Genomic DNA, 22,274 nt, shown 5'->3' on the forward strand with positions numbered 1-22,274 from the left:
CAGAATCCCTCCCTTGTAGAACCACATTAAGGCAGATTTCTACCTGAGCATTCAAACTTAATGCTATTGGAAGCCAGGCAGGAAATGAAATTCAGTATATAGTAGAAGAATCCAGTCTCCCATACTTTTTCAATATTTGTATCTTTTACAAACCTAGTCACTGATAACAACAAAAGTGCAAATCTCAGCAAGATTCCTGACCATGAAGAATAGATTTAGTGATGGTAAGAGATTGATCTGTGTTATACATTTCAAGGCAGGACATGAACTAAGACACAGGATAGATTCTTCCTCAAAACCTTTCAAACTCTCCCAGAAAATTTGTTGCAGTTAATTAAAATTTTTCTTTACCTGTAATGATTTCCCATATATTTAGAGTATTAAACATTTAGCTCTCAATACTGCTGTTCATTGGTGAAAACTCAGATCAGGATGTAGGGCCCTAGAAAGATACATGGCAAACCCAACAGCATCACATATAATCAATTTTATTGCCAGGTAAGAAATTCATATTAATATAGTGAATACATATGTTTACAAATAAACATTCTTAGAAAACAAACAAATGTTTTTTTCATCATTGTAGGAAGTATTATTGGTATCATAAACTCTGCAGTTGTTGACAAGTATTAACACAGGTTTACTTGCAGAACATACGGTTACTAAAATATTTGCACGTAAAATATGCTCCATTTACACACAAAAAAAACCTGGGGAGAGTTAGATGGGGATGCCAGGTGGAGCCCAAGGCAGATGAAGGATGAGATATTCTGGGAGGGCAAAGAGAAGTCAGATTCTGGTCCCATTGGGTTGGAAGTGGGGGAGTAGCTAAGAGTACGTAGAGGAAGTGCCAGAGCATGGGATGAGAAGGTAGTCTCCCTGCTTTGTTCTGGTTTCTGTCTTCTAAGTCTCCCCACTCTAGCTAGAGTATCCTTGCTGATACATGGCCATCATAGTTCTACAGGTCATCCTTCAGGGTAATCTTTCAGTATCAAAATGTCTGTCCACTCTCCCTAGAAGAAGCCAAAAAACAAACTTCCCTGTTGAAACTTCCTCACTCCCGCCACGAGTTCAGCTCCCAAAGCCAAGAGGAAGGTAACGAGGCTAAGTATTGGGCTTGCCACAAAGTTCATAACACCTCACAGAAAAACCCAAAGGAAAATTTTGGCCAACCCAATACTGTTCTTGGATTCTCACCACTGCTGCTTCTTATGGACCATGCTGCAACTTCACTGCCAAAACTATAACTGCAGACTCCCAACTAACAAAATTCACTGGAGGCAGTTTACTCGGAAGAGAAGGAACATGACAAATACATCCTGTAGATTCAGAGACCAAGAAAGGTCCTTAATCAGGGCTGGGGTAAAGGTCACACAAAAGGGATTGAGGGCAGGGAGCAGAAACCAGCTAAGTGGGAGGCTAGAAAGGAGAGAACTTCTGAGCTGAAGGAAACCTCACCGAATGAGCCAATCCTGTATTTCCTGAAGTATGTGCTATGTACCACTAGCAAATGCAAGACAAATTTAAGTAGTACATGCATAGGGCACTAATTAACATTGTCACATGGGAAATGATTCCCTTTTCACTTTTGTCAGTCCATTTGATTACTTCAAAGAGAAAGTCTCCACTGGGGGCTAGAATATATTCAGCAACTCTTGAATGTCTGCTAATCTGTTTTTAATAAATAAAAGGGCCTCCCTGATGGCTCAGTGGTAAAGAGTCTGCTTGCTAGCAAGAAACATGGGTTCAATCCCTGGATCAGGAAGATCCCTTGGAGAAGGAAATGGCAACCCACTTCAGTATGCTTGCCTGGGAAATCCCACAGACAGAGAAGCCTGGCGGGCTACAGTCCATGGGATTGAAAAGAGTCAGACACGAGTAAGCAACTGAAAAACAACAATAGCAATAAAGAAAAAGGGAGAGGAAGAGAGGAGGGAAAGAAGAAAGAAAAGGGGGCAGCAAAGGCCAGGCTCAAACCCTTCCATGGGCAATAGTCTGTAATTAGAACTTAATAATTTTACAGTTCCTTTCTGTTTAGGATGGCTGCCACTGAGGAATATTGGTTTTCTATTTATGATACTGGCAGGAAGTTTTCCTTTCAAAAGGTAAATGTATTAAAAATGCACCAATTTATCACTGAAATTAAGCAGGTCTCTGGGGTCATGTTAGCAAATAACACTTCCTGCTCCACTGAGTCTAACACCAGTGCTTTTTATACATTCTTAATTCAAAGCCACTAGACTCAGGACACATACACCCATATACTAAGTAAATGTCACTGAAGATTACAAGGGAAGGTCTAATATTCTCTAAATCTGACTTCAAATAACTTATTTATTGAAGTTAGAACACTAATAATGAAAACCCATAAGACATAGAAAATACTATATGCATGAAAAATGGCCCTCATATTATAAATAACTATGCATTTCCCTCCATGCCCACTTGGAAAGAAATGAGTCTGAGACCTTCCTTTGTCAGAAATGTCTTGGAGTTCTGTGTATTTAACGCTAGATCGTTGCTGTGTACATGTTTAACAAATGTTGATCTCTTCTCATCTTAAGTATCAGTGCTGTTTTCTGGCTGGTTCTTTTTCAAGTGCATGACAATGCTGTTTATGTGGTCATTTAAATGTTACAAAAAATGCATCAATTTAGGTACAAGTATTGTGACAGGAACACACAGACATGCCAAAAGTGTGTTGCAAGTACACAGATAACATCAAGGAGACACTGGCCAAGCCCCATGGTGTTTATTCTACAGTGGGGAGCACTGGGATTTCAGCCAAGAGGCTGAGAAAACAAGCACTGAAACCCCCATCCCTGCTTCATCTAGCACAGAGCCTCAGTCTGCACAGGGATCCAACAAGAGGTCTTCTGGGCACGATTTCATTTTTTCATTTTCAGAAAGCTTGAAAATCTTGATCTCTCCCCAGTTCCCCACGTAGCAAATGGAAGACTAAAGCCCAGAGGGATGAAATGCATGGTGCACATCCCCAGATCAGCCGGGACTAAGGAATAAACAGCTGGTTTCCCTGATCCCATGACGTCAGAGTGCAGAGATGAGGAGGCAGATGCTGAAATCCAGCATTCCAGGAAGGGTCTTGTTGGACCAGACCACATTTAGTTTCTGACAAAGGAAGACTTAGGGGTCTCTCCGAGGCTCCTGTTAATTAGCCAAGCCCTTGAGGGACAGATTGAAAACTTCTCACCTTAAATGCAAATCTCTTCTGTGTCAGTTCCCCTCTTTGGACTTCCACTAAACAAATCAGCTTCCTTCATGGTTCAGTGGTAAAGAATCTGCCCGCCAATGCAGGAAATGCAAGTTTGATCCCTGGGTGGGGAAGATCTCCTGGAGAAGGAAATGGCAACCCACTCCATATTCTTGCCTGGGAAAACTCATGGATGGAATAACCTGGCAGGCTACAGTCCATGGGGTGGCAAGAGTCGGATGTGACTTAATGACTAAACCACCACCACCAAACAAATCAAACTAGTAGGAAAACTGTCTTTGTTTCGACGTCCTTTAGCTATGAGAACCAATCTGAACACCCACCTTGGGGGATCATGAGTCGGGGATGAATGTACCACAGTATCTGGCGAGGTGGTTTGGAGGGACAGTGGGAATCATGGGACCCAGAAGTGCTTGGGGAGCTAAAAGATCATGGGACTCATGGAGTTTTGAGGGTGTGGGTGGTAAGGAGGTCTTGGTCTTTGCAAGTTGCAACAGCCCCCTCAGAGTGTGTGATGGGGTGGGCTCACCAACAAAAGGAAGATGGAAACAACTTCTACTACTGCAGAAAGACAGGAGGGAGGAAGGTAAAAGAACACAGGTTGCACTTGAGAAACAAGACTGTCATTCAACAGTGACACATTGAAGGCACCACCCACGCTTATGACATTTTCAGTCCAAAGCAGTTGAAATTTGGCAGCGGCGGCGGCAGCAACAGGCTGAAAGGGAAGGGAGTCAGGGATAGACAGTTAACAGAGGACTGGGTTTTGTGTCTGTTTCTTGTCTCAGAGGCAAGGGGGCAATGCCAGAAATCACAGGCTCTGTGTCCCTTCTCGCCTCTCGTTGACATCTCAACTGTGAATTTTGTTTGTTCTTGATGACGTTGTTGATTTCCTAGGTCTTGAAAATGTTGGACAAAAATTACTTTGCTGTTCTTGTCTGTTTGGTAGTGGGATTCTATTGTATTTTTCTTTTTTAAAAAATAGTTATTGAAGACCCTCTGGACCCTTTTCCTGCCACACAAGCCTAGCCCTCCCATTTCCACAGTCTTTATGGGAGTTGTCTAAAAATGTCCTCTCTTTCCCATCACTGGGGTGGGTTCAGGGTCTGTTTATTTTTTGTGAGTTTGAGTGTATGTTGTTTTTGCTTCCAACCTTGATAATATGAAAAGTACTAAAAGCATGGTGGTGGTGGTGGTGGGGTCCAGTTACTACCTCATGCTTAGCAAAGTTCTGTGTCCATATCACTACTTCCTGGGATTAGGAAATGCTTATCACGGGCACACACGACCCCTTTTCTCTACCCCACCCTTTTCTCACTTTTTCACCCAGAAACAGACAACATGTGGTAAATGGTATATGTGCTCAACTGGACAATTTCTCTAAATTGTGCTACCTTTTTTTCATCATGGATTTCAGTTTCAAGTTAGGAGGAAAAGAAAAAAAATCAGCCCCATGGTTTGGGCGTGTGGGTCGGCCACCTCAGCCCTGAAGTTCAAAGAGGGTGTCTCAGTTACCCCTTGGCTGCACCATGGACCGTCCACGCTCCAGTCTTGCTCAGCTGCCCGCCGACACACATTAGGCAGGACGCAGGAAAAGCATGATTCCATGTCACCAGTAGGTTTATCATCAGTCAGTGTGGAGGGTGAGTGTGTAGGTGGGTGTGCTGGCGGGGGACAGGGAAGACGTGGGCTGGGGTATTTTTTGCCTCTCTCAGTTGAGTGTGGTCTCCAGGATGTCCCCTGTGGCGACACCTCAGACAGTCACTTCCGTTTTGCTGTTGGTGATGAAGTATGGCTGTGGGGGTGGGTAGTGCGGGGTGCGAGTTCCCAAGGGGTCGCTGGAGCCTGACTCAGCCGTGCCAAGCTTGCCCTTGTTCCCATAAGCCTGTTGCCGCCGGAGAGACTGATCCTTGGGGTCCCAGCTCTTAAAGTTGGCAGTGGAGTTGTAGGCCAGGGGGTGGGGGGGCGTCTTGTTGGTGCGGGACTTCTGTCCATTCTGCTTGGCGGGGCCGTGCTCAGGGCTGAAAGCCCGTGGCTCATCCTCCACTCTTACAGGGTGCAGAGGTAAGTTCCCCTTGGCAGCCAGCTCAGCCAGGTGCCGTCGCTTGGAGTAGAAGTCATCGTTTACCTTGTCGGCTGTACAATGGGACAGGTAGGTGGACGAAGGAGGGGAAGAGAGAGCAGAGAGAGGGAGAGAGAGGAGAGAGAGAGAAAGACAGTTAGGGATCGGCCAGGTCAACCCAAGAACAGCATCTCAGTGGGCCAACAGTCCAACGAGACACACACTAGAAACACCAGCTGGAGCAGACAGAAGGAAGGAAGACAGGGCCATGTGTTTTTCACAAACAAGACCACGACCAAGAAGGTGAGGGCATCCCCAGTGGAATCTCTAGCTTCCCCCACCTTGATCCTTCTTCCCTCACCGTCACACCTAGCACTCGGTCCTCCTTGCCTTTCTCATAAAATACCAGTGTTGTTTCCTCATTATGAAAATGATACCTCCTCATTAGAGAAAATATGGAACACACTGAGAAATATTCATATCTATCAGCTACTGCACAAAACAATCGATATCAATACTTGTGTATATTTTCTCTTGGTTTTCTCAACAGCTTCATTTGGAATTTGTATTAGTGCGTGAGTTTTTGCTTTCAGCAGTTAAGCAGACCAGTGTTCAAATCCCACTTCTGACACATACTAGCAGTGTAACTTTGATATAAATAACTTTTATTACCATCAGCATCTGCACCAGGAAACTGGCTTCAATAAAAAGGCTATTTTATAGGTTTGTTTAGTGGGTTAAGTGATATGACGTATGCAATGTGCTTAGATGTTGGTCACCATTATTATCATCATTGTTATGAATAATTATAATTTCCCATGTAACTTTCTAACAAGCCTTTCTTCATATGTTTATGAATCATTAACAAAGAGCACTCTAATACCTATTTAGAGTGAGGTATTTCAGTGAGCAGAACTACAAAAATCAATCAATTGTCTTATTGATGAACATTCAAGTGGTGCCAACATTTTGCTAACATAAATGAGGCTGAAATGAGAATTTTCTAGACTAAAGCTCTCTTTGTATTTAGAATTTTGAAAGGAAAATAATTCTTAAAATATCTTTCAATCTATATCAGATGATGGAAAACTATAGATCAATCTAGCTCCCACCAGTTTTTGTAAATAGTTTTACTGGAATCATCCCCAGACCCATTCTGTTACCTACTGTCTGTGGTCACTTTTGCTCTGCAGTAGTAGATTTGAGTACTTGTGACAGAGACTGCATAGGTTACATAGCCTGAAATATTTACTATCCAGCCCTGACATGAATTATCTAAAGTAGAATTACTTGGCCAAAGGGTACAAACATGATTAAGGCCCTTCATACATATTGACAACTATGCTACAAAAGAAGTTTACCAATTTCCACTTCATTCATTACACTTTAGAGCACTGAATGACTCATTTCTTTATTTTTTTTGTTGTTTCTTCCTTCCTTCCCTTCTTCCTTCTTTCCTTTCCTTCTCTCTCAATTTTTTAATAAATTTCTGAGACTTTTATATTTTATTTTCTCTCACAATTCTTTTATTAGGAGAGCCTCTATACCTTTAAAATTACCATGTTGGCAATAAACTTTTGAACTTACATCTCCCAGGAGCCCAGAAAAATGTGCTGCTCTTTTATTCACACTTCTAACATCTCATACTGTTCCATGTATGACTGTATGTAAACTCATGGAGCTCATTGCCCTTCTACGTTTATTTTCTCATTTGATCCTTTCAACAACTACAAGAGGTGGTAAAGATGGGGATTATGACATCTGCTTGACAGATTAGGAAACTTTCAAGCTAAGGCATGTGAAATTATTTAACTGAGGTTACTCACAACTAGTGACTGTGCCAAAGTAGAACCTAATTCCAATAGATGCTATTTGATGCTTTTGGAAGGTTGCAGAGGGAAAGGTTTGCTTTCAGGACTGAACAGACAAACATGCCCCCTGCCCCCCTCTGCATCAGTAGCAGAAAGCACTCATTGAGCTCTTTCCTAGTAGGTGCAGCCTGTACTTAAACTCCTCAGCACAATGTCCCCAAGAAACCACATGTTAATTTCTAGGCTCAATACAGTTTAGGTTGGGTTTCTGTCCATGTTTAATACAAACATCCCTGCATAATGCAATCTTTCAAGAGAATGCTCCCCTCTTCCTTGAATTCTAGAGCTGCACGCAGACACAGAATAGCAATGCCAAAAGGAACCATGGGATAGCTACCGACATGGGAATGAGTTATTTAAGTTAATAGTAAAACTGCTGTCTTCTAGAGGAAAGTTCTGGGTTTCCGGTGCCATAATGTCCCAACAGAAGGATGCTCTGACACCATCTCCTTGGACTTCAAAATGCATGTATCCAGTTATCTTCAGGACAGAGTCACTGGCATCTCCCACTTGAGGTGGCCAAGCCTGAATACATCAACACCACTCAGTCTGTTCTTCAGGTTCTTCCTTCTGTCGAGAGTGGGAACACCAACTCTCTGGTTACTCAAGCCAGGAACACAGGAGCAGGTGCTGATGTTATCTTCCTCTTCTCCCCAGCACAACTGCTAACCCACAGGTCCTTCCAGCTGTATCTACCAAATGTTCCTCTAGCCTATGCAGCCAAAGGCATATTTCTAAATGTAAAATTGACCATCTACCAAAACCTCTCCAAGCAACTTTGTTTAGTCACTCATCAAATAGGCATGAGCCAGGTGACAGACACTGGAAATATAAGGGAGAATCAGAAAAAGACAAAGTCCCTGACCTCATGGAGTGGATATTCTGCTAGGAAGGATGGAAAGTAACCAAATAATCCCACAAATTACATCAAAGTAGAAATATGATAAGTGTTGTGAACTGTCAAGTCTTTTTTTTTTTATCTTTTTTAATTTTATTATATTTTTTAAACTTTACATAATTGTATTAGTTTTGCCAAATATCAAAATGAATCCGCCACAGGTATACATGTGTTCCCCATCCTGCACCCTCCTCCCTCCTCCCTCCCCATACCATCCCTCTGGGTCGTCCCAGTGCACTAGCCCCAAGCATCCAGTATCGTGCATCGAACCTGGACTGGCAACTCGTTTCATACATGATATTTTACATGTTTCAATGCCATTCTTTTGAGTATTTATAATAAGGTCTCTGAGCTTGTCAGAGAACCAGAAGTTGGAGCTGACATGCCTCACCCTTCATTTACACCAGATGCTCTGATATTCATCTTTCAAGACTAAGCTAAGGTCCCCTTTCCTGATTCCCCCAGCTCGCTCAGCAACCCCTGCTCTCTCTATCATAGCACTGACTGTGCTGCTTTATAATTTTCCATTTTCACATCTATTTGCTCTCAGTAGATTGTGAGTGTTTTGAGAGCAGAAACCTTATCTTACCACCTGTGTGGCTCAGTGGTTCTCCATGCTGGCAGTGCATGGGAATCACATGGGAGAACTTTTAGAGCATTCACTTCTTCTTTTCCAATTTCAGATCAGATCAGATCAGTTGCTCAGTCGTGTCCGACTCTTTGCGACCCCATGAATCACAGCACGCCAGGCCTCCCTGTCTATCACCAACTCCTGTAGTTCACTCAGACTCACGTCCATCGAGTCAGTGATGCCATCCAGCCATCTCATCCTCTTTTCATCCCCTTCTCCTCCTGCCCCCAATCCCTCCCAGCATCAGAGCCTTTCCCAATGAGTCAACTCTTCTCATGAGGTGGCCAAAGTACTGGAGTTTCAGCTTTAGCATCATTCCTTCCAAAGAAATCCCAGGGCTGCTCTCCTTCAGAATGGACTGGTTGGATATCCTTGCAGTCCAAGGGACTCTCAAGAGTCTTCTCCAACACCACAGTTCAAAAGCATCAGGTTCCTTTTGATTCTTTTTCTTGTCTGATTGCTGTGGCTAGGACTCACAATGTTATGTTGAATAAAAGTGGCAAGAGTGGGCATCCTTGTCCTGTTCCTGATTTTAGCAGAAATGCTTTCAGCTTTTCACCACTGAATATGACGTTAGCTGTGGTTTGTCATTTATGGTTTTTATTATGTTGAGATATGTTCCCTCTATGCCCACTTTCTGGAGAGTTTTTGTCAAAAATGGATGTTGAGTTTTATCAAAAGCTTTTTTTTTTTTCCCATCACTGACTCAATGGACATGAGTTTGAGCAAACTCCGGGAGTTGGTGATGGACAGGGAAGCCTCACGTGCTGCGTCCATGGGGTCGCAAAGAGTCAGACACAACTGAGCAACTGACCTGAACTGATTGAGATGACCTTGTGGATTTTATTCTTCAGTTTGTTAATGTGATGTATCACACTGATTGATTTGCAGATACTGAAAAATCTTTGCATCCCTGAGATAAATCCCACTTGATCATGGTGTATGATTTTTATGGAATTACAGATTCCTGGATCCCTCCCCCAAACAATTTCATCAGAATCTCTGAAGGTGTGGTCCAGGCATTTATTTTTTTTTAAGCCTCCCTGGATGATTCTAATATACAGCCCAAGTTGAGAACCACAGATACAGCCCTGGGGTCTAGCATGCTGTCTGTACATATGTTTTGTTGTTGTTGTTGTTTGTTTTTTTAATTAAAAAAGAAGTGATTACTCACTTTATTTTTCTTATCTCCAGCTGCTTCCCAGCTCAGGCACCCCTCCTTCATATAAAGTTTGACAAAGTCAGATCCCTCCATGACAGGTCGTTCTCCAGGGCACATGTCACAGCTGCCTTTCTACATTTGTTTATTCAGTTCATTATTGTCTAACTCTTCCACTAGAGTGTCAAGAAAGAGAGCCCGGGTCTGAGTTTTGCCCACCATTGTATAAGCAATGTACAACCTAGTTCCTAACAGACGTTAGATATGCAATAAATATTCAGTGAATAAATAATGATCAAAATACAAAGCACAGGTAGTATCAGGACAACAGTAAGAGTGGAAGTTCTTTTCCCTCTTTTAGTCTCTTGCTAAAAGTCTCACCCACCATCATTCTGCACCCCCAGCATCATTCAGAACCATTTATCCCCATATTCCTCTTTCCAACCAACGGACTAGTCTAAGGTCAGCTCAGATCAAGAGATGCATTTGAGGCTTCCTATTTCTGACAAACCCAGGAAACTGATTATGAAGCAGGTGTGTCAATAAACTGGCAAGTTGATATCCTCTCAAAAAGTTCTAGATAAAAAAGAAAGAAGGCTGAGCACCAAAGAATTGATGCCTTCAAACTGTGGGGCTAAAGAAGACTCCTGAGACTCCCCTTGGAGTGCAAGGAAATCAAATTAGTCAATCCTAAAGGAAATCATGGAGAAGGCAATGACACCCCACTCCAGTACTTTGCCTGGAAAATCCCATGGATGGAGGAGCCTGGTAGGCTGCAGTCCATGGGGTCGCTAAGAGTTGGACATGACTGAGCGACTTCACTTTCACTTTTCACTTTCCTGCATTGGAGAAGGAAATGGCAACCCACTCCAGTGTTCTTGCCTGGAGAATCCTAGGGACGGGGGAGCCTGATGGGCTGCCGTCTATGGGGTCACACAGAGTTGGACACGACTGAAGTGACTTAGCAGCAACAGCAGCAAAGGAAATCAACCCTGGATATTCATTGAAAGGACTGATGCTAAAGCTGAAGCTCCAATATTTGGCCACCTGATGTGAAGAGCTGACCCATTGGAAAAGACCCTGATGCTGAGAAAGATTGAGGGCAGGAGGAGAACCAGACATCAGAGGATGAAATGGTTGGATGGCATCACTGACTCAATGGACATGAGTTTGAGCAAACTCTGGGAGATAGTGAATGACAGGGAAGCCTGGTATGCTGCGGTTCATGGTGTTGCAAAGAATCAGACACAACTTAATAACTGAACAACAAAAATAATCATAGAGGCAACTCTTGCCATATCAGTGCTGGTGTGAGAAGTAGCCCCACTAAGAAATCATGGAGTCCCACATGGAGAACCTACATCCTTCTCCACAGTCAGCCCTGAATAGGTCTCTTGGGGAACTTGGCACTGAGAAGCCCCTGAGCTCTGAAAATGTTTGGTATATGGTGCAAAGGTGGGACAGAAAAGTCTGTAGGCTTTGGAATCAGAACCTGAGTATATGAGATGTTGGTAATTTCAACCTTTTATATTGCTATTTATTTTGGTGTAAAATAAGGATAAAATAAGTAATCTGAGGTTTATTGTTAGGAATAAATTATATGAGACATAGAAGCTATATAGCATAATTCTGAAAGAGTAACTATTCAAGACATCTATTTTGTCTGTCTTCTGGTTTATGAAGGAGGCACTGGATTACATCCAACATTTACTGAGCACTCTGTGCCAGACATCCTGCTAAGCAAAGGAAGCAGTCATCCCAACCAACCATCCTTCCTTCCTTCCTTTCTTCTTCCCCTCTTTGCTTCCTTCCACCAGCCGTGTGTGATGGGTGCCTAGTTCTTATTATGAGATGATGTAAGAAGGGGCCTTTTCCACCTGGGATGAGGGGCTGGCTAGGGAATGCATCCTTGTGGGTGCTCTATTAGGTGGCATCTGAAGGTAAAAAGTAGCAGGAACAGCACCCAGGAGAAGGCACATAGGGTGTATTGCAAAAGTAGCTATAATACTTTGCAATTTCTTCCAGTAGGAAGTAGAGTCTATTTCCCCACCTTTGGAATATGACCTGACCTTGTGATTGGCTTTAATCAGTAGACTGTAGCAGAAATGATGTCACGCACATTCCAAATCTGTGCTTTTAGAAGTTCTACTGCTTCTGCTATCAGGCTCTTCGAACCCTGCTTCCATGTGCAAAAAGAAGCCCAGGTTAGCCTCCTGAAGGATGAGAAACCTGCATTCCAGTTGCCCACATTTACCCAGCCAACAGCAGCCTGGTACCTGCCAGATACCAAGTGAGGCCATCCTAGACCATTAGCCCACCTGCCATTAGCCATACAGATACCAAACAGCCATTAGCCCACCTACCAGTTGACCACAGATACCAAGAAGGCCTGGACAAGAACAGCCAAGCCAGCCCAAACCAGAATAATTGCCCAGCTAACCCAGAACCACAAGCTGTATAAGCAGTTTCTATGTTAAGCCACTAAGTTTGGGGTTAATTTGTTATATAGCAGTGGATAACTGATACAGAACATTTACAAAAGCCCTGAGGTGGGAAGTAGTATGGTAGTTTCAAAAACTGAAAGGATATCTATGTAATAAAGTGAAGAAAACAAGGGGTTAGCAGATCATCTAATGTTCTGTAGGAAGGATTCTACTACTCACATCTATTGTCTGATACCCTTCCTTCACAAGACTCAGAGGTGTTTTCTACAAGTGCAAAGCAAGTACAGACTTGCTGCCTTGGGTGTGAAACTGTCCTTCAAAGAGTTATTTTCAAGATTATTTCAACAAGGATGTGGTTAGGTGGATGAACTGTTCCCATAGTCAGAAAATGCAATTTTTGTGGAATCTTCTTTCTCATTCCCTCTGATTTAGGTATCAAGGACAGGAAAGAAATGCTTACCTGGCCACTCTCAGCTTTGTGCATTATGGTCCCTGTCTTAGTATATTAAAAAACTACTTGTGAAAGAAATCACAGATTCATTGAGCAGCTTTGTAAGCCCCTTGAGTAAATGCATTAACCTAATCATCTCGGGTACCTCGTGGGCAGATGGCTAACAAGCCGACCAGGAAACAGATGTGTGAGGCTTTCAACAACACTGGTCCTCTCCGTTTTGATTTTTCTTCATTTAAAGAGAGGAAAAAAGAATGAAAAAGGTGCTTTCCTTCCAATAAGCCTAATTGCCTTGAAGGAACCAAGGCTATAAAATTAAACTGTACCTTCCTCCATCTGTCTCTCTCTTAATTAGCAGCAGACACTGGTACAGGTGCTGGGTGGGATGGAGCTTTGCCTCCGTGGAGATGAAGCGAGTCAAGGTAATAACCAGTTTTCAAAACAAGCTACATAGCTGAGGGTCTCAGCAGGTGGCCTCCCACCTACCTTCTTTCCTTGGGACAGAGGTATCTTAAGGAGAGGTTCCCACAGCTCTTTCTCAGTTGGTGTTCATCTTGGGTCTCAGGTGATGGATTTCACCTGGTAAGCAATGTCCCAACCTAGGCTTTCACTACTTCCCCACATATCCCTATCTTTGGTCCAAGAATATAGCGAAATAAGCTTCCCATCACATTTACAAATCAAATCCAAATGATTTGCGTGACTCGGTCTGCCTGACCTGATCCCTGGCTGTTGGTCCACCCTCGTCCTTCCCACGCTTGCTATGACCACACTTAGTGTACTGGTTTCCCATGGCTGCCACAGCAAGTTGCCACAAACTAGGCAACTCCAAGCAACAGAAATGGACTCTTTCCCAGTTCTGGAGGCCAGGTGTCAGTGGGTCTGTGCTCCTTTTGCAGGCTCCAGTGAGGCATCCTTCCTTGTCTCTTCCAGCTTCCAGTGGTGGCGGTAATCCTGGCATTCTCTGCCTGTAGCAGCATCTCCTGTCTTTGCCTCTGACTTCACAGGGCTCTCCTCTGTGTGTGTGTGTCTATGTGTCCAACTTCCAATTTGTTCTGTTTCTCGAATACATCGTCCACACTGTGGAAGGCTTCATGACTTGGGCTTCACAGGGATAGACAGACTGGAGCTTCTGGGGCAGGAGAACCAGGTTGCTGCCCAGCTCCAAACCCCTGGCTGGAAACTTGCAGAGGCATGAACGTTTTCTATCAGCCATAGCTTAGGGGACTAGGATGGAGGCAGGTGCAGGAGGCAGGGATTGGCTAAAGAGACTGCCTGGAGACAGCAGCAGGCTGTGCTGACGCACTCCCTCCCAGCTCCCCCAGCAGTAACCTGTAATCTGACTAAGAGCTCACCTTTAGGTGTATGCTCTGCCCCAGGTACCCAGATAGGGAATGGACATTTGTTACCCCACTTAATACTCTCAAGGGCTTCCCTGGTGGCTCAGATGGTAAAGAATCTGCCTACAGTGCAGTATGACCCAGGTTTGATCCCTGAGTTGTGAAGATCCCATGGAGAAGGGAATGGCTACTCACTCCAGTATTCTTGCCTGGAGAATTCCATGGACAGAGGAGCCTGGCAGACTACAGTCCATGGGGTTGCAAAGAGTTGGACACAACTGAGCGACTAACACTTGCACTTTCACACTCTCAATATCCTAATGAGATCAGTACTATTATTGGTCTCCTTTTACAAATGGGGAAACTGAAACAACAGAGCTTTGGCAACGTGTCCAAGTGACAATGCTGGGATCTGAATCCAGGGAACTTGGCTGAATTCCAAGTTATCTTGGAATTTACGAATCTGTGGCAACAACAGTCACCACTATTTAACCATCTGCCCACCTGATAGAAGAAACTCTTGTTTCCTTAACAAGTTTCTATCCACTAGAAAACATTTTCCCCAAACTCCAAAGAAGATGGAGGGCAGAGTGAAAATTACATGGTGAAGACACTTTTCTTGATTCCTCCTCTCAAAACACTAGGGATTGAGATATACATGTAAAGCTTGTTCACACAAGGCGATATCAAAATGTCACAACTGGAAATCTCATGAAGTCTCAAATTTTCCCTGAAGCCAAGATCTGTTTGCTGCTTTCTTCCTTAAAGTGGGACAGGAGAAAGGGAGCTGGGGGGTCATAAGACTGCCTACCAGGTCCTTCACACTCAGCTGGCTACTGCATTAAAGAGTATGGGTCTCACCTCCTCTGAGATGCACTGGCATTGGCTGGAGTGCTGGCCAGCCACCAACCACAAGTGGTTTCCTGTTGCAGAGCTGGGTTGGGTAAGATGCTATATGCTTCTCATAGAACTGGGAGGAGCCTGAAGCTTCATCATTGCTCCAGCCAGGCACATCCAGGTGCTTTAGACGAATCATCTCATTTTATTGGCTCCCTGCCCCACCCCAAGCTAATGAGGTAGATGCGGTTGCCTGGGTGTTTCATGCTACATCACACTGATTCTCTCCATGCCAAGTGGAGAGATCCCATTCTGAGATATTCACCAATATTCTTTTCCCTCTGCTTCCACTCTCCCCTCCCCACCACTCAGAGGGCAGAGATCACTTTTGATGGTGACAAAGGGTTCCGAGTGTTGCTTTTGAATCCTACAATGAGATTTCAACAGCCACAGTAGAGTCTTGGAGGGTGAGACTTCAGCAATAAGATCTGAGAAGGCTGAGAGAGAAAGATTAGTGAGATTGAGAGCCTGGAGGATTCAGTGCATCAGGTTTATACAGCAGATAGCAGAGTTTGGAAGAATGTACCCTTGCTTTCTGTAACTGTAGACTCTTCTTTACAATACAGTAGAAAGAACATGAACTTGGAAAGCACACGGACCTGAGTTCAAATCTCAGTGTATAAGCTGGAGGCCTTCAGAAAGTTACCTAAGTTCCTCAAAGCTTCCCCAATAAAATTGAAAATAAAATAACAATGCTGGGTGACTTTCACTGTTATACGGCAGAAACCAACACAGCATTGTAAAGTAATTATCCTCCGATAAAAAAAATAACAATGCCTGCCTATGTGGTGGGGGGTTAGGGTATTCAAGAGCATCATGTGAACTATACTGTATAATGTGAAGTACTAATGTCCTTGCTTCACGGTAGGTATTCATTAGACAGTAGCCACTATTGCTTCATTGTCAAAAAATAAAAAGAATATAAAATGAGAATAAGAAGACCTACTCTGCAGAGTGCCGCAGAGAAGTAAACAAGACGAGGCATGAAAACACAAACCACTGTGCATGGTGCACAGGAGGACTCCTTAAATGTATACCCCACATGAGACGATATTGTAAATACTGCTACTTGTCTCCCAGAACTCTTCTGCCATTTTTTCCTGGGCACATGGCCACCCAGCCCTGGATTTCCCCAGCCTCCTTAGAAGCTAACCTTGGCCATGCGGCTGATCTCTCACCAATGGAATGTTAGCAGAAGTGATGCATTCAATTTCCACTTCACATTACTCACTTAAAAGAAAATTGGTTGTCCTATCTCCCCCTTCCCATAGGCGATGACAACAACTAACTCTAACAGTGCAGACAAGGATAATACAGTAGAGGGTCTGCAGAGCAACAATGTTGCAGGAACCTGGGTCCCTGAGTGACAGCTTGGAGTACATAGCCCTACCAGTCTGGACCACTCCCTTTGGGGCTATGACATGAAACAGACATATATTTCTTTCTTTTAAGCCACTGTATTTAGGGGGCCTTTTGGTTCACTAGGACAGTACTGACCTTTTATTTATATAGGGATGTTTTCTTGGTCTCTACATTATTTCTCTCCATCATAAGCTGAATTAAAAAATAAAAGGGGAAACAGTTCATGTTAAAAAAACACCCAGGTATTTCTCTCTTCTTTTGAAATGCATGCTGTAAAGCTACAGAGGCTTCTGGGGCTGTCTCAGCAGGCAGAAATAGAAAGGCAGGGGGAAAAAAGCCCAGCTTCCCAGGCAGAAGAGAGCCAGGAAGAAGATGGAAAGATTTGTCTTTATGGCAAATCAGCCCCATTTCACTTGGTTCTGGGCCTCGCTGCAGAGATACAAGGAGGGAAAATCACATTTGAACCAGTTTCTAATGAAACCTGGGACTCCTGGCTGTTCCTAGAGGGCTGTACATCTTTCCTGAAGCCTTATCTCTCCAAGAGAGAAAACTGGAGATGGGAGAACAGGAGCCTGGCCCTTTATATCTCTGCCCTGAGAGCTCCCATGTGGAGGTCCTGCTACCTTTGTTGAGAGGGTTCTGAAACAGTTCCTGGCTTGGGCGTTGTACCAAAGTTGTCCACCTGCACCATTGGCCCCTTGGTTGTGGCTGCAGGGAGCTCTCTGTGAATGTCTTGCTGCCAACGGACCTATGAAACCTCAAGCCCTCTGTCTCTTCCCTTAGGCAGCCCTGCTGAACAGTCACTACTTTCTGAAAGGCTACTGAATAAAGATGGATGGCCTCACTGTCCATCCATGGCTGACCACAGCATCCCCTGTCTTTAAAGATCCTAGATGGAAACTGTGAACTCATTCACTGCCTTTCATCCTGCTCCATAGATGGAGATATATCTTTTTAGAAATTCATTACTTGGTTTGTCTTGTGATCAACCTCCCAGCTGGTGAAATTTTACACATCTGGTGATTTTTTAAAGGGAGGAAATAAAGGTTAATTCTCCTTAATCCTACCTACCTCCTTCCAATGTACTGTAGCAAAGGACCATCTCGGAGTAGATGATAAGATTTGGTACCCTGTGTTAGATGAATAGGTGAAGGACCTCCATTCTTCCCTGTTCCCTACATCCATATTCTTTATATGTGACTTTGAAATTCACCCCCCCAAAAGAAGGATCTCGTTTCCTCACCACTGGATTCCAAGTCCATCCATATGACTGATGAAGGTGAGCAGGCATGACACATACAGAAGCCTGAAAAGTGCTTTTTGGCATTTGGCTGCTCTCTTGCACCTTTGTCCCCTAAATGAGAACATGTCTGCACTACCTTCTCTGAGGTTGAAAGACAGCTGGAGCAGAACCAAGTCACCCCAGTCTTTCCAGCTGAAACTAGCCTACATTAGCCAACATTCAGGCAACCCCCATGTATATGGGTGAACTCAGTTGAGATTAGAAGAATCTCCTGCATCAACATAAACCACTGGCACTTGGACCCCGACCCCAATGAGTGCTGAGCTAAATAATGTTAAGGCATGAGATTTGAGGTTGCTTGTTATGCAGCATTAGTATAACAATGGTTAACTGATACAAATACCAATCATTCACTCACCCTACTCCCAGGAAGAGCCCCAACTCCCAGATGGGGGTCCATGCTGCCTCTACTCTAAATCCACGTGGTTTGGATGACACACCCCTCCACTCCTTACCCCCAACCATTCTCCAGTGATGACAAATAACCCATTTTATTGCACTCACCATAACAATTTGTTCAGAGGTGAGTGGTCAGTCAGAGTAAAGCCTGGGATCTTTACTTATGGAGACAGAGGGGCCAATGAGATCAAGGATCCCTGCCTTCCACTTATAGGAGAAGCAACCAGAACTGTGGGCTCCACACGACAGCCAATAGAATAGAAGCAGCACTGGATCTAAACACAGGCTTCCTGGCTTCCACCTGGTTGATTTTCTGCTATTTCCCACAGCCTCTTCAGAAAAGACAAGATTCCCCTCAAATGCAACGCCCAACTCCATTTAATAATTTATTAATAAAATGTATGTTGTGTGTCTACTATATGCCAGGGCCACCATGCAAGATTTGGGGGGATTTAGCATGAATGGCATCTACCCAGCTTAGCCTCAGTACGTACATGCTTCAGTCATGTCCAACTCTTTGAGACCCTATGCAGTGTAGCCAGCCAGGCTCCTCTGTCCATGGGATTCTCCAGGCAAGAATACTGGAGTGGGTTGCCATGCCCTCCTCCGGGGACCTTCCCAACTCAGGGATCAAACTCGTGTCTCTTGTGTCTCGAACACTGGCAGGCGTTTTGTTTGTTTGTTTGTTTGTTTGTTTTTACCACTAGCGCCTCCTGGGAAGTCCTTAACCTCAGAAGGACACACTCAAACTAGTACCCAGGGCTGGGCACGCGGACCTCCAGCAGTGACCACTAGGGGGAGACTTGCCTGGAAAACGTCAGGTATTAAAAAACAAATATAGTAATGCAAGGTGGGCTACCACAGCGGCTCAGCAGTCCAAGAATCTGCCTGCAATGCAGGAGCCACAGGAAATTCGAGTTTGATTCCTGGATCAGGAAGATCCCCTGCAGGAGGGCAACCCACTCCAGTACTCTTGCCTGGGAAATCCCATGGACAGAGGAGCCTGGCGGGCTATAGTAGATAGGGTTACAAAAAGTCAGACACGACTGAAGAGACTGAGTACGCACATATGCCCACAGCGCAAACTGATAAGATCTGTCTTGCCATTTCCTAGCAGATAGGATGGGAGAAGGCAATGGCACCCCACTCCAGTACAATTGCCTGGAAAATCCCATGGACAGAGAAGCCTGGAAGGCTGCAGTCCATGGGGTCACTAAGAGTCAGACACAACTGAGTGACTTCCCTTTCACTTTTCACTTTAATGCACTGGAGAAGGAAATGGCAACCCACCCTAGTGTTCTTGCCTAGAGAATCCCAGGGACAGGGGAGCCTGGTGGGCTGCTGTCTATGGGGTCGCACAGAGCCAGACATGACTGAAGTGACTTAGCAGCAGCAGCAGCAACAGATAGGATTCCCCTCCAAAATCAATTAGAGTCAACGCAAGTGGAAGCAGGATACTTGGATTTTCAGGGACCTTGTCCTCTCTCCTTCTCAGCTACTACTTCTTTATCCAACCTCCCCTGGACACAGTCATCCCTCACCCGGTGTTTGTAAAGTGGGTTCACAGCAACAATCACACTCTGGATGTTAAGACATGAACTGGCTTTACTGATAGAAAAGAGATCAGATGTCAAAAGTGTTTGAGAGAGTAGTGCAGTAGTTAAGAATCTGCCTTCCAAGGCAGAGGACACAGGTTCGACTCCTGGTTGGGGAAATAAGATTCCACATGCCACAGGGCAACTACTGAGCCTACACACCACAGCTAAGACCCAATGCAGCCAAATAAATAAATACATTTTTTAAAGTGTGTGGGAAATGATGGATTTTACAGAGTTTGATAGTTTCTTTACCATGAGATTTTTCAGAATTTTAATTTGCTCACCTGATAATATTAGTATTAATAATACATGTTACTATGATATGTGTTTTCACTTTCAACACACCAGGCACTGTGACATGTATTGCACATGTTATCTCATCTTATCCTCACAACAACCTTAGGAGGGAGGTGATAGTGATGTGGCCACCTTGTAGATCAGAAATGAGGGGCTCAGAGAGGTTGAATGACTTGGAGAAAGTAAAAAGATGGGGCTATGAACGGAGCCCAGGTGTGTCTGAAGCTAAGCCCAGGTATATGTCCTGCTTATACCTCCCTTTCAAGAAGCTGGTGTGTGTGCTCTGTCAGTCACTAAGTCGTGTCTGACTCTTCATGACTCCATGGACTGTGGCCTGCCAGACTCCTCTGTCCCTGGCATTTCCCAGGCAAGAATACTGGAGTGGGTTACCACTTCCTTCTCCAAGGGATCTTTCTGACCCAGGGATCGAACCCACATCTCCTGCATTGGAAGGTGGGTTCTTTACCACTGAGCCACTGAGGAAATCCTCAAGAAGCTGACAGGTGTACAAACCCCACACCTTAGGCAGACTGAGGGTCTGGAGATTGAGTAGAAAACAACAGGGGAAGACCAGTGACCCCAGAGGCCCCCTCTCTGGAACCTCTTTTATTCTCCCCTGATAAAGCAGAATAAATAAAGGTGCATTTAGAAGGATAGATGAATTTAGCCTGGTTGGAGTAGAAAAATAGCCTCTAAGCTCTTGCTTCTGACCCATCCTGAAATATTTTCTAAATGCATCCGACAATAACAGGCTGGTATCAGGATATGGATGCTGTCACGGGCATCGTAATGGCTTTGTTTTTCACCAAGGAAGGAAAAAAATAGTTTATGCCTCAAATTAGCAGGTCTGTCATGTTCCAAATTGTTTGCATTTCTAAAAATGGACGTTGACATGTGAATAGTTATTATCTAATACAAGACCTAAAAATCTGCCTCTCTCAAGGCAACGACTGGGTGATCAAGGGATTCTCATTAGACACGAGGGTCTAAAGCTCTCTCTTTCTCCCAATTCTGGAATAAGGGGCTGCCCTCTCCATTCCCCCCTCTTTGCTGAGGCTGCTTATGAGCCTCTGGGATTCTGGTCAAACTACCCTATTCAGAACTCTCAAGCCACAGAAAGCTGTTTGGAGATCCAATCAAAGCGTCTTATGGGCTTAGCTTCCCAGCAAGATTTCTCTAGTGCAGTGGTTTTAAAAGTATGGTCCCCAGACCAGCAGCATCAGCATCACCTTGGAACCAGTTAGCAATTCAGCTCCTCAGGCCACACTCAAGGTCTGGTGAATGAGATGCTCCAGGATGGTGTCCAGGAAGCAGATTTCAACATCCCTCCAGGGGATGCTGATACACGCTCAAGGGGTTCAAAGGTGAGGACTGCAGGTCGGCCCACAGCTCCCTCCCCTCCTCTCACACGCATTCTACAGTCTCTTCATTATCCCTCCACTCCATTTTCTTCTCTTCATCCTCTACCACCCCAGTTCAGGGCACTGCCCACCTGGATGACTTCCCGGTGTGTGGTCCCAACTTCAATCCACCCTCCCCTGATCCAGTCTCCAGGTGGAAACCAGAACTGTCCTTTGAGAAGGCAAAATGGCCCTACCAGTACCTTATCTACAGCCCTGCAATATCTTCTAACGTCTCCCAGTTCAAGGTCACTAAAAAGTTTGAGCTCCATCTGCTTGGGTCAGCTATACCTTGCCAACCACCAAATTCAACCAAGCACAAGAAGTGAAGAAAGAAGAGAACTGAATTTCCGGCCTGTTCTGGAAAAGAGCTACTCCCACCACACCCCAGTGGGAAATAACTAAATATTAGACCTAGGCAGACATGGGTTCAAATTTCAGCTCCATCTCTTAGTAGCTAGCTGACTTTAGATAAGCGAGACTTAGACTCGATCAGACACCCAGGTCCTTATTAAAGGATGGGAAGGACAACACACATATGGCTGGGTCATCAGAGAATTCAATGATACAATGATATCAAGGGCCCGGCCCTCTGTCTGGCACATAGCAGGGGGTGAATAAATTATAACTACCACCTGCCTCTGTCAGCCAGCTAGTTAACACACAGACTCAAGTGGCCTAACTCCTTAACTTTCAGCTCATCGTGATAGCCAGAAGAGTTAAAAAGAGCATCTGTTCCCCAAAAGGCTAGTCAATCCCAAGACCCAAGGCCAACAATCTGTTTTTCACTCCCTCAGAAGTTGTTTTCCCCCTGCATTAAATCACCTTATGTTTTGCCATTTGCCTGTGCAGCTTTCTAAGTGGGGGGGAAAAAAAAAAAACATTTCCTGGATGTCTTACCTGGGATGGCTTCTGATAGCGACGGTTTCC

General features: G+C 44.5%; 1 protein-coding gene across 2 annotated transcripts in view; it reads right to left on the minus strand.

The window, feature by feature from the left end:
• Nucleotides 1-1,833: 1,833 nt before the first annotated feature.
• SHISA9 (shisa family member 9) overlaps nucleotides 1,834-22,274 on the minus strand; it is a 351,536-nt gene continuing 331,095 nt past the window's right edge. For both annotated transcript variants that reach the window (XM_025275672.3, XM_025275673.3), the window contains one exon: nucleotides 1,834-5,368. In XM_025275672.3, coding sequence (XP_025131457.2) covers nucleotides 4,986-5,368 — 383 coding nt within the window. In that variant the 3' untranslated portion in view covers nucleotides 1,834-4,985. The remainder of the gene's footprint in view (nucleotides 5,369-22,274) is intronic.

This window comes from Bubalus bubalis, chromosome 24 (genome assembly GCF_019923935.1).
Source record: "Bubalus bubalis isolate 160015118507 breed Murrah chromosome 24, NDDB_SH_1, whole genome shotgun sequence".
Lineage (NCBI taxonomy): Eukaryota > Metazoa > Chordata > Mammalia > Artiodactyla > Bovidae > Bubalus > Bubalus bubalis.